A 12,036-nucleotide genomic window follows, 5' to 3' on the forward strand; every position below is an offset into this window, starting at 1 on the left:
TGTCTTTGAATCATAGAATCAGTAAGGTTGGAAAAGACCTCAGAGACCATCAAGTCCAACCTGTCAGCCAACACCTTATGACTAACTATAACCATGGCTTCAAGTGCCACGTCCAGTCCCCTCTTGAACACCTCCAGGGATGGTGACTCCACCACCTCCCTGGGCAGCACATTCCAATGGCAAATAACTCTTTCTGTGAAGAACTTTCTCCTCACCTCGAGCCTAAACTTCCCCTGGCACAGCTTGAGACTGTGTCCTCTTGTTCTGGTGCTGATTGCCTGGCAGAAGAGACCAACCCCCACCTGTCTACAACCTCCTTTCAAGTAGTTGTGGACAGCAGTCTTCCCCGAGCCTCTTCTCCAGGCTAAGCAACCCCATCTCCTCAGCCTCATTGCCCTTCTCTGGACATGTTCTAGAGTCTCAATGTCCTTCTGAAATTGAGGGGCCCAGAACTGGACACAGGTCAGGCAGGACTGTCATTGTGACTGGGCTGTCCCCTTTGGCACATGTTGTGGTGGCAGTTATAACTGCACTGGGAGTGTTTACTACTGCTTTATAACAGCAGGCAGCTTAGATGTGCAGGCCACAGTGTGTACCTCCTGTGTGGCTTTGCAGTGCAGGTGGTCCCAAAGGGATGTAAATGATGGGAAGGAGGAGAGTGTTTGCAGGGGGCTGAAATTAGGCTGATCCTTCAAGGATTTCTGTGTTTTCCTTTCAGCATGTGGAAACAATTGCACGTGGTGACTTCCTCAAAACAACAGAAATAGCTCAATGAAGTATGAAACTTGCTGCGTGAGAGCTGGGAGCAGCTGGTGGTGTATCTTGTTTCCTGAAAAGACAAACAAGGCTGGCAGGGGTTGCTCAGACCAGCCTGTCCAAAAGATTATCTGCACCTCAGCACTGAGGCAGATGTGGCACAGCTTTGTCACGCAAGCATGGGCTTCCCCCTCATGCTGCGTGGAACCATGCCTGAGGGCAGCAAGGGCAGCTCTCGGACGTGTCCTTTGACTTCCAGGTGCAATTGGGCTGCAGCAAGCCCCTCTCCCTGGGAAGAGCTGGCTGGCATGAATACTTGTCTGTATATTGAGTCCTGGAACTCAATTCTCTGCTGGTCTGGTCCTACCAGGTGTGAAGAACTATCTGATGATCTTGGAATCTTCTGTGGAAGGAACAGGGGAAGTGATAGAATAGAATAGAATTAACCAGGTTGGAAAAGACCTTTGAGAGCATCAAGTCCAACCTATCACCGACACCATCTAATCAGCTAAACCATGGCACCAAGTGCCTCATCCAGTCCCTCTTAAACACCTCTGGTGATGGTGACTCCTCCACCTTCCTGGGCAGCCCATTCCAATGGCAACTCACTCTTTCTGCTTAAGCACTAAACATTGTTTGTGTTTGTGCAGCTCCGAGCAGCCAAGTTTAGATTTTGGCCTGGAAAATGAGTGAATCTCAGGTTTTGCAAGACAGGTGTTATCTGCCCAGCTGATTCTGGTTTCAGTGCCTAAGAGTGTGGGAAAAAAGCTGATCTTGAAAGGAATGGAGATGGGGTGGTTACAGGTAGCATGGTGGCAGTGGTAAGTGCAGAAGCAGGTTGTGTGTGGATCGATTCGACAGCGCTTGCAAATTGCATAGAGAACCTTGGCCAAGAGTGCCAAGCGCTATTAATAGAAGCCTCCAGATGAAGTAACAAATGTGGAGAGCCAGCCTCCTCCTCCCTGCACCTCTAATTTAGGCGTGCAAAATGACAGGTTTAATCTTGCAGTTGTTTCCAGGGTTGGAGGAGGGTGCTGAGGTGGCCCATTGATTGCCTGTGAGCGCCTGAGCAAGCAGGGACATGTCCCTCGACTGCGGGAAGCAGACCGGGCCAGCGTGGGAGCGATCGGGAATGAACGTGGTGTCTCAGGTCTGCAGGGGGACTCTCCAGGTTCTGTAGTTAGCTGGGAAAGGTGTGTCAGGTCATTTATTTCTGATTGGGATGTGCTGAAGTGCCACCTGGGAGGCTTGTTTGAAGGGCAGTGGTTCCATGAGGAAGTGGACTCCCATCTGGTTGTAACTTTGGAAGCGGGATAATGGCAGACCTGTGTTCACAAGTTTGCTCTTTGCTAGCAAATTGTAGTTCCAGATTAGGAAATTAGAATTGGTCTACTTCAGCCCTGTAGTAACTGCATTAATATTTTCTTTGTTTTAGCTAGCAAGCTGAGAGGGATCCAGTTTATCCTGTGTTTCTCTCTGAACTCTTTTTTGTTGTTCTCCTGCTGTGTTTTGTGATGAGTGACCGAACCTCTTGCCCTTCTGTCACCTAGTCTGGGGTTTGTTAATGGGGATGAAGCTGTAGTACACTGTGGGCAGGGTGGTGGGAATGGAGCTCACAAGTGTCAGGAGATCAAAGTTTAGATTTGCATGTACTCCTTTTTGAAACAGATTTTGTTACTCAAGGATTGTTATGTGGAAAGTCTTGTGAGAACATCCATTGGACAGGCTCACGGGGTTGTCTTTCAGGTTCTTTACATTAGGAGGGGTTTAAAGATAAGCCTAGGAGCAAAAGAGGGGGAGTCTTTTTCAGAAAGTTAGTTATGGTCACTGGACACGGGTATCTATTTCCATGGCACTAGGTGTATCAATACCAGTGGTACAGCCTTGATACTTGTCTTTTTCTAGTGGAAAGAGTGATCTCTTGGAGGCCAGAAGGTGCTTATTGGCAGTATAATAACTGGACCCCAAGACTGAGCTGGTCCTTTTGGGTCAAGCTTTGTGCTGACCACAAGAGGAAGGTAGACTACCTCCTAGCACTGCCACAAAGATGCTATTGGCAGAGCAGCGTGGGGCTCCCAAAGGCCCTAGAGTAAGAGAGGAAGCTGGGGCAAGCACGACATTTTGTTGCTGGTAGGGTGAGAGTGCCAGGATGAATTTGTGCTCTTGTTCCATTTCCCTCCCTCTTGAAGACCAAGAGGGGGGAGATTTTTCTGCACCACCAAGCACAGGGTGGGCTTTGAAGGTGCAGCTGGGTTGATCTAGTTGCCGCTGAAAGGAGACAGTTTTTCTTTCCCCTGGCCTTGAACTCCCTGTGGCTTCCCCAGACTGGCAAACAGAAAACAGGAACTACACCATGGTTTTGTGCTGTTTTGGCCTGCTGGGCAGGCAGCTGCCATGCCAGTGCTGCCATGAGGGAAATGGCAGGAGGTGTCACTGGGCTGTGTGGGATGAGGAGGGGAAAGAGCTTGACCCCTCCAGAGCAGGCAGCTCTAAGATCGGCTCAGCTGTGGCATAAGACTTAATGCTGAGAGGCTCAACATACATCCTCACAGAGCAAAAATGTACCTGTTGGTGAAAGTAGGTTGCCAAATTGCTGCTGAATGGCTGCGTAGCCAAGGTCAAGTAGTGCCTTGTAGGAGAGTTGCAATTACAGCCGGCCTGAGCTCAAGCCTATGCTAAGCACAGCATTGCTAAATTGATGTTTGCTGACAGCATCAAGTAATTGGTGCCTTATCTAGACTGGAGCACTTAAATGGCACATGTCTCTGCCACTTCCTCCCTCCCAGTCAAGAATGCAGTTTCTATAGAAATTTAAACCTCTTGTAGTTTGTTGGGTTGGGAACTGCTGATAAGAGCTGGAATCTCAGCAGCAGCAGCAGGACTGAGTTCTTCTTTCTGTGCATTTGTGAGGCTGCTTTAGGAAGAAATGTTTTGAAGTGTTGCTAACGAGCCTGGAAGAGTGGATATCCTCCCAGCCTCCTTCCTCCTCCCCAACATTTGTGTTCCAGCTTAACATTGGAACAAAACTATTCCCTTTCTTTACCAGTGGATTTGTAAATAGGTTTTTAATTGTATGTTCTTCTCCTAAACAAAAATCCAGTGGGGTTTTGTTAAAAGCCATGTTTCCAGAGACAGTAATTTCACTGGGGAAGGGGACAATTTGGTGTCCTCTCACACTGTCTCAAAGTATCTGGGGTATATTATTACCAAAAAGTGGGGGGGGGGGGGGGGGGGGGAAGAAGATGTTTCAGGGGCTGAGATATGAAATCTTCCATTTTCCATGTCACTGGTTTGAAAGCAGACCACATTTGAATGGCTGGCTCTAAGTGGTGGCACCTCATCCCTGCTTTACCTGCTGAAGCAAGGTGGTTCTCTGGAGTTCCTTCTGTCTCTGTCTCTAGTGTGTGCACTGGGCCATGAGCAAAATGACACCTGGTGCCTTCACCCCACAGCAGAACTTCTTAGGGCTGGTAAGCTGCATGGTCAGGGTGTCTTGGGGAACCTGCTCTGCCCCTGCCTTTTGTGCACCATGTTGGTATAAACACAAGATGTTAATCTCCAGGGCAGCTATTAAAGATAGTAGTAATTATTACAATAGTCACTTACTAAGCCACGTCCACACCCTTAGGGCTTTAACCAAATATAACTTAGATGATGATGATGATAGTTAAAAACAGGGGACTGTGACCCAGTGAAATGTATGAGTTTGACAGGGACAGCAGTGCTGGGGAGGAATGTGTGCATCAAATACATTATAAATAAAATCAAGCTGTGCAAATGTAAAGGAAAGGGAACAATTTTGTGTCGGTCAAAACAACCCCAGGGCTGAGAACTGGTTTGTGTTCAGTCCTTTCATGTCAGAGAGCAGGTTTTGTGCAGCCTAATCTCACTGCAGCCTTTTACTTTGGGCTAACTGCAAAATCCTGATGCTTTCTCTGCCATGGAATGCTCCCCAAAATCTTGTCTTGTGTCTATTTGTCCTCTTCCCTTTTTTTTTGATTGCTTTGCCTGACTTCTTGCCCCAGAGGCCGGCCTATGAATTTTTCTATCTTCCAAGTAGCTCTTCCCAGTTGCATTCATTTTCTTATCATAGTATCAGTCAGGGTTGGAAGGGACCACAAGGATCATCTAGTTCCAATCCCCCTGCCATGGGCAGGGACACCCCACACTAGATCAGGCTGGCCAGAGCCTCATCCAGCCTGGGCTTAAACACCTCCAGGGCTGGGGCCTCAACCACCTCCCTGGGCAACCCATTCCAGGGCTTCACCACTCTCATGGGGAAAAACTTCCTCCTCATGTCCAGAAGTACTCGTAATACCTACTTCTGCAGCTGCTTCTTCTCTCACCTGCTTTTCTTAAGATGCAAGAGGTGGATGCTGAGCCCAGGGAGTTTGTGGCCGCGCAAGTGTAGATGCCAAAATCATCAGCACTAACAGAGAGAATAGTTAACAGCTGGAAGTTCTTGAGTGTGGCTGAGATGAGAATCCGGCTGCTGTTCTGGACAGGTATCCCATCTGAAAAGCAGAAGGTAGGAGAGAGAGCCACCAGTGTATCTAGCCCCCTCCCTGTACCTCTGTCTCAGAGATTAAGGTCTGCTTAGGGAGATGCCAGTGTCACCTCTGAACCAGTTGATGTCCTAAAAATACTGGAGATCTTTGCTCAGGGGTGGGAGCAAGCCTTTGGGATTACTGTCTCTTGCATTGGTCATTGGTATATGGATTTGTGAACCCAGCCATGTAAGCTGTTCTGTCCTTTGAGATTCCTGGGGAGGGATGCCCTGTTCCCTGGGGGTGATTTCCCATTCCAGCACTGTGGGAAGAAAATGATTCTTCAGTTCCTGGGAACCTGGGACTGGTAGCAGGCTGAATGAGCTGTTAGTGGATGGAGGGAATAAAGAGAGTGGGTCAGCCTAGAAACACTTTATGGGAAAAAGCACCAGAAAAGTGATTTGCTGCTCTTGCTTGGAGCATGGGAATTGCAGGACAGTGAGTATAGCTTCTCACCAGCACTACCTGCTGCCTGCAATCCTCTGTCTTTTGCCACAGACAAAGTAATCAGTGGAATGATGACCCCTTCCCTGTACCCCAGCAGTACTGTGCCTGTGCCTGTGCCGATCACTGAGTAGGGTTGCTTCTCTACCTGGATGCTTGCCGGTGCATTTCTGGGAGCTGAGATTCACCTCGGTGCCAGTGTGAACCAGCCCATCAGCATCTGTGTGTAGGCCCATCTGAATTGTACTCACCTTTCATAATATTTCTTGTTTTGTTTTTCTCCTTCACTAGGTGACTTTGGAGAAGGTGTTGGGGATAACTGTGTCGGGAGGCAGAGGATTAGCCTGCGACCCCAGGACTGGCCTCGTTGCTTATCCAGCAGGGTGAGTCACTAACCACATTCTTCAAAGCTAAGACAAAGCAGGACTGATGTATCAACTTGAAGATTTAGGGTGTTTCCACCATGGTCTTCTGCAGGGAGGCCATTTGCCTTTCTTTACTCTTTTAACACCAGAGAACAATGGGACTGGGCACTGTTAGTGTAATTAGCAAGGGAGAGGATTGCATTTTACCCACCAAGTGTTAATGGGATCCCTTGTGGTGGAACCCCTCTCCTTTTCTCTGATCTGGATGTGGGCTTTTTAACTCTGCTCTGTAGTATGGTGAACTTGCACATGACTCCATGTGCTCAAGCCAGTGAGTACCTAATGGAACAGGTGATGCTTTCGATGAACTGACAAAAGCCTTCTTGCAGATTGTGACTTAGTGTGTTCCTCATCCAAATGAGGAGAAGGATTTTAGGCTGGCAGCCCCTTGCATGTGGGTTCTCTGGAGTGAAACACATCTATCAACTGCAGTCTAAGTCTAGATAGAGATATCCAGAGACTTTGATGGACAGCAAAAGAGATACCTTGAGAGAGGTAGCTGAGGGCTGGAGAGGTGGCTTTGTGAGCTGCACACTTAGCAAAATCGTAGACAACTGAGAACAGATCCTGATTGTGCTGAAGGCAGAGCTCACCCAAAGGGCTTGTGTCCCTGGAGGAGCAGAGCATGTCATTCTTGCTGATCTGTGGGATGGGAATTATCTGAAAGAACAAAGCCCTGGAACTATGGGCTGTGAAAGAGGCAGGCAGAGATATCAGATGGCATTTTGAAAAGCTGAGGAGGAAAAACATTTTACCCTGCCAGTGTAAATGTGGTTATTGAGATGGGATACATTTATGAGTGAGGTCAAAAGATAGGATACTGTAGTGGGAACAGATGGGAAAGACAGAAGACTCTTGATGAGGACCCTTACTGCCTTATGTAGCACTGTGTGGGGATACTCTAGCTGGCTGGGTTACAGAAGTTCACATGAGCACAGCTCTTCTTACAAGCTACTTTATTCTGCTGGTCAGCAAGCTAAAGGAGAAGAGGAAGGGCAGTATCCTCAAGTGGCATTGCACAGCTATGCTCTTAGACACAAAAGCTGAAATTAGAAGTTTTTGTCCATCCTGGTGATAGCCTAGTTCACAGAATCACAAAATCATTTGGGTTGGGAGGATCCTCTTGAAATCATTTGGGCCAACTCCCATGCTTAAGCAAGGTCACCCAGAACAGGTTGCTCAGGGCCACGGCCAGGCAGCTTTTGCATATCTCCTAAGATGAGGATTTGCACAACCTCCCTGAGTAGCCTGTTGGCAGTGTTTGACTGTTCTCACAGGAAGAAAAAACCCTCAACAACAACAACCAACCAATCAACCAAAAAACCCACCACACACATAAAAATAATACCCCCCCAAGAAGCCCCCAACCAAACAAAACAGCAACAAAAAAGAGAAAAAGAGAGAAAAAAATTGAAGACAGAAAAAAGAAGTGTGGGGACTTTGTTCTGTTTTTCTTTTGTGTTCAGTTGGAATTTCTTGTGTTTAAATTTCTGCTCATTGTCTCTTTTTCTGTCAGTGAGCAGTCTGTTAACTTCTAGACCATTTGAGATCCATATCTGCACTTGACAGCATCCTTTATGCTTGAGCTCTTTGGAGCCAGGCAAATACATTCCAGCATGTGTTGCTTCTTCCTCTGCATCTTTTCTGATACTGAGTAAGTTCAGACTTGAAGAGGGCAAGAAGAGAGAGAAGCAAACAAGTGGAGCAAACAGATGTTTTGGGCTCATGCATAGCTAAAGATAGATTAGTTAATAGTGATGTCCTCTGATGAGCTTGTGCATGCCTAACATTGATTTAATCAAGCATGAGGACACCTGGGATTCTTTTGGGTAATTAAAAGGTTATGTGATTCCTTAGGGCTTTACAGAGAAATTCCTGTTCTTACTTGTTGGTGATGGCATCTCATGGCCTGGGCAGGAAACCTCTGGAATATACCAGACATGTGCTGTAGCAGTTCAGTGGCTTGTGTGACTTGCTGCTCTTGTGCCATGGCTGGCATGTTCTGTGATGCTGCTGTGATTTGCTGCAGTCAAGACAATCTGTAACAAAACCAGCATTAGTTAAGGAGTTGCTGTTTGGTTTGTGCTTTTTCTCTGTTCTCATTTCACAGTATCACCAAGGTTGGAAGAGACCTCAAAGATCATCAAGTCCAACCTGCCGCCACAGACCTCATGACTAGACCGTGGCACCAAGTGCCACGTCCAATCCCCTCTTGAATTTCCAGTGCATTTCTCTTGATGTGCCAGAATCCTGGCATTGGCTGTGTTTGTTTTTATTTGTTTTAATTTACTGGACACCCAAAGCCTCTTAAGTGGGGCTGATGTAACAGACTGGATATGGCTCATGCACATTTGGTTCATGACCTGTCCATGCAGCTTGGTCATCTTCACCTGTGCTGCAGGTTCTCCAGTGATTTCCTCAGCCTTCCGCTCAGCTGAGGTTGTGCAATCCTGGCCTGCAGATGCTCTGCTCCTCCAGTCTGCCCTGCCCCTAAAAGCTGGATTTAGGTAACAGCTCTGTATTTTCCTAAGAACGCTTTCAACATACCTAGGTGCATTTGGTTAGGATCAAAACAGCTGCCCCAGGCGCCCTGACTTCACCCACTTCAGTCAGACGAATGCATACCTAGTGAGGACTTGTGCATGAGAAGCTCAGGCATTCTTTGAGCAGCATCTTAGCCATTGCCTCTGGTTTGCCTACAGTGAATTAAAAAAACCCCAACCAACAATCTGATTGCATTGCTGGATTTTCTCTTTCTTGGAGTTTCTGAACCTCCTGAAAGAAGCAGTTCCCAAAGCCGCCCAAGCTCTTTCCAGCTCCAGAGTAATGCCAAAGAACCCAGTGTTACATCATTATTATTTTCTTCCCTTCTCACTGGTTTTTGACCCTTTTCTCCTTTTTCTTCTTTAACCCTAATGAGGCTTTTGCTCTGACAGTGTGTGACAGCAGCTTTACTGACCCTGGTATTGTTTTGCTGGGATGCTTGTGTCACAGGAGGCTTTTTCTTCATGTCTGCCATAAAGGTTAAGGACACCAAATGCTGCACATATATTAGGCCACTGCTTTCATATAAGGCTGTTGTCTTGGGAGATAAGGCAACACAGGTGAGAAAATTACATCCTCTCTGAAGGTTGTACATCTACTGCCTGCACTTGCCTGTTCTTATGCTGGCAAGTGAAATAAACCCAAAGTAGCTTAGTTTAATCTGTCAGAGTTATGCGGTGACTAACAAAGTCAGTTTTGTGGGAGGGGTGAGGGGAGAGAAATGCAATTGTTAAGGACCAATGCTCTGTCCTTTTCTTCCAGATTTCCCCCATCCCCCTTTGCATTTTCTCTGCTCTCATTTTGGTTTATTCTCTTTTGGTGGTGTTTCTCTTTTCCCTTCCCCCCAGTAGCTAGTTGAGGTTCTGTTTCCTAGTAACAAGAAAGGAAACAAAGCTAAGAAAATCCTCTGAGGATGACTTGCATTAAAAAAGTTAAAAAAGGAGTGGACACAACATCTCCATTTAAATTCTAGGGCAGTTGCTCAGATAGCTTGGGTCAGCTTATCTGGTTTTGGGGTTGTGCTTGCTGTTGTTTTTTAGCCCTGTGGGTTTGTATGACTGATTTAGTTTGCTTCTCTTTATTCTTCTTGCCTTGGCTCCCCACTGATAATGGTAGCTGGTTAGGAGCCTTGTCTTCATGTGAGGCACTTGCCTGCTTCAGGGTGCAGCCTTTTTCCTTCATAGGAGCTCTTCAGCATGATCTGCCTTTTTGAACACTATTCTGTTATGTTCTGTCCAAATCAATCCTCCCTCTAACTCTGCTCAGCAATTCCCAGCTCATCCTGATAGAAGTCAGGGATTTTCACCTTAGTGTTCCCTGCTGGTGAAACATATCCCATACATAGCACGTGTGATGAGTTCACCGGTCTCAGCTTGCATGTTTTTTCCCCTACCTTCAACTCTCTAGGATATCTCTTAATATACAGCAACTCCTGCTGAAGGCAGACACAGTTTTAACACAGTGAATCCTCTTTGAGGCACAGTGAAGTGAGTTTCTTTGGGTTTCTCCCAGAAACTATTGCAGCCAGCACCGATGTGGTCCCCTGGCTCTGTCGGTCTGTGTGCAATGCATCTGCTGAACAAATGATTTGGAGGTCCCCATATTCTGTACCATTTCAGAATGAATCACCCTTGTTTGTGGTTAGGAAGGGAGGGACAATGAAAGAAGGAGCTATATCATCAAAACTAAGATGAGATAGTCTCTTTTCCTGCTGCCTTCTAACTGCAAGATCTTGATGAAGACCTAGACTTGTTTTGTTTCACCTTTATCACCCTGAGGGTTTTTTTAAGACAGGACAGCTAATATTCAGAAATGAATAGTGGTGTGGTGTGTTCAAAATCAGAAGACTGCACGGCTGCCCAGGAAAAATGTTATTTTGCTGCTGTTGTGCCATTCATGTGGGACATAAATGCAGCAACCTCTCATGTGCCAACCTGCACTGCAGCAGAATCGAGCCAGTCTCCTTCGTTTGCTGTGTCTCCTTCTGTTCCTTGGCTGGTTTGCAGTACTGAGAGGAAGCCTCTTAGCTCTGTCAGCCCTTCTGACTCATACACCTCCTGGCTCTCTGTCCACAGATCAGGGAGGTAAATGTCAGGTCCTGCAATCACAGGGCTGTGACCATGGTCTGTGTCATAGTGAAGGGAGGAAGAGGAGGAGCACAGTGGGAAATGAGTGAGTTGTTTTTAATCCAGCTAGGAGTCTGCTCAGCACGTGTGGAGCTGTCTCACATAATTGAGTGGTAAATCCCACTGGAATCTGAAAGAATGAGGATTTTTCTTTTCCAGAAGTGGTTGCTGGTTTTGTCCCAGATACCTCTTTCCCGTTCCGGTAGATAGACTGTAAAGCTAAGTGGTTTCCAGCCCATCCTTGGAAAGTTTTAATCATCATTTTCCATCATTATGTAGACAAATTGCTCCACAACATAATAAATTATCCTCTTTGAACAGTTTCCTTTTACCTTAAGCTGCATATAACCCACAATGGAAGAGTAACGTTTAGGATAAATGTTGTGTGGCTTTCCCAGGCGTGATGCTGCTTTGCTCTCTCTCTTTCCTCTTTAGAGTGGAAGGTCTTGGGCAGTGGGGTACAGTAATGAACTGTGAGAAGTACACCTCATAGATGACAGCTGGGGAAAGATGCAAAATGCTGTTCTGAACTGAATGTTGTTTTCAAGACTTGCAACCATTTTGGCCAGGTTAGAAGTGGTGGCTACAAGGACAGTGAAATCCTGATTTATAGGATGATAAGTACCCCTGCCTTATTCCAGGGATGAGCAGAGGGCTGGAGCACCTCTCCTACGAGGACAGATTGAAGGAGTTGGGGCTGTTCAGTCTGGAGAAGAGAAGGCTCCAAGGTGACCTCATTGTGGCCTTCCAGTATCTGAAGGGGGCCTACAAGAAGGCTGGAGAGGGACTTCTCAGGATCTCAGGGAGTGATAGGACTAGGGGGAATGGAATGAAGCTGGAGGTGGGGAGATTCAGGCTGGAGGTGAGGAGGAAGTTCTTCCCCATGACAGTGGTGAAGCCCTGGAATGGGTTGTCCAGGGGGGTGGTTGGGGTGCTGTCCCTGGAGGTGTTTAAGAGCAGGGTGGATGAGGTTCTGGCCAGCCTGATCTAGTGTGGAGTGTCCCTGCCCATGGCAGGGGGGTTGGAACTAGATGATCCTTGAGGTCCCTTCCAACCCTGACTGGTACTATGATACTATCATAATTGATCACTTTGCTGGAGTGTCCCAGTGGTGGTTGCCTTTAGAAATCCACTTCTTTACAGACCCAGTGTACCTTCTGGTACACATTAACTTTGTGCAAAGCTCTCCTGCTC

At 47.0% G+C, this 12,036-nt stretch overlaps 1 protein-coding gene across 1 annotated transcript in view; it reads left to right on the forward strand.

The window, feature by feature from the left end:
* MAPKBP1 (mitogen-activated protein kinase binding protein 1) overlaps positions 1-12,036 on the forward strand; it is a 119,205-nt gene that overhangs the window by 28,379 nt on the left and 78,790 nt on the right. The window contains exon 3 of the mRNA XM_054161510.1: positions 6,039-6,130. Coding sequence (XP_054017485.1) covers positions 6,039-6,130 — 92 coding nt within the window. The remainder of the gene's footprint in view (positions 1-6,038; positions 6,131-12,036) is intronic.

Source organism: Dryobates pubescens, chromosome 5 (genome assembly GCF_014839835.1).
Source record: "Dryobates pubescens isolate bDryPub1 chromosome 5, bDryPub1.pri, whole genome shotgun sequence".
Classification (NCBI taxonomy): Eukaryota; Metazoa; Chordata; class Aves; order Piciformes; family Picidae; genus Dryobates; species Dryobates pubescens.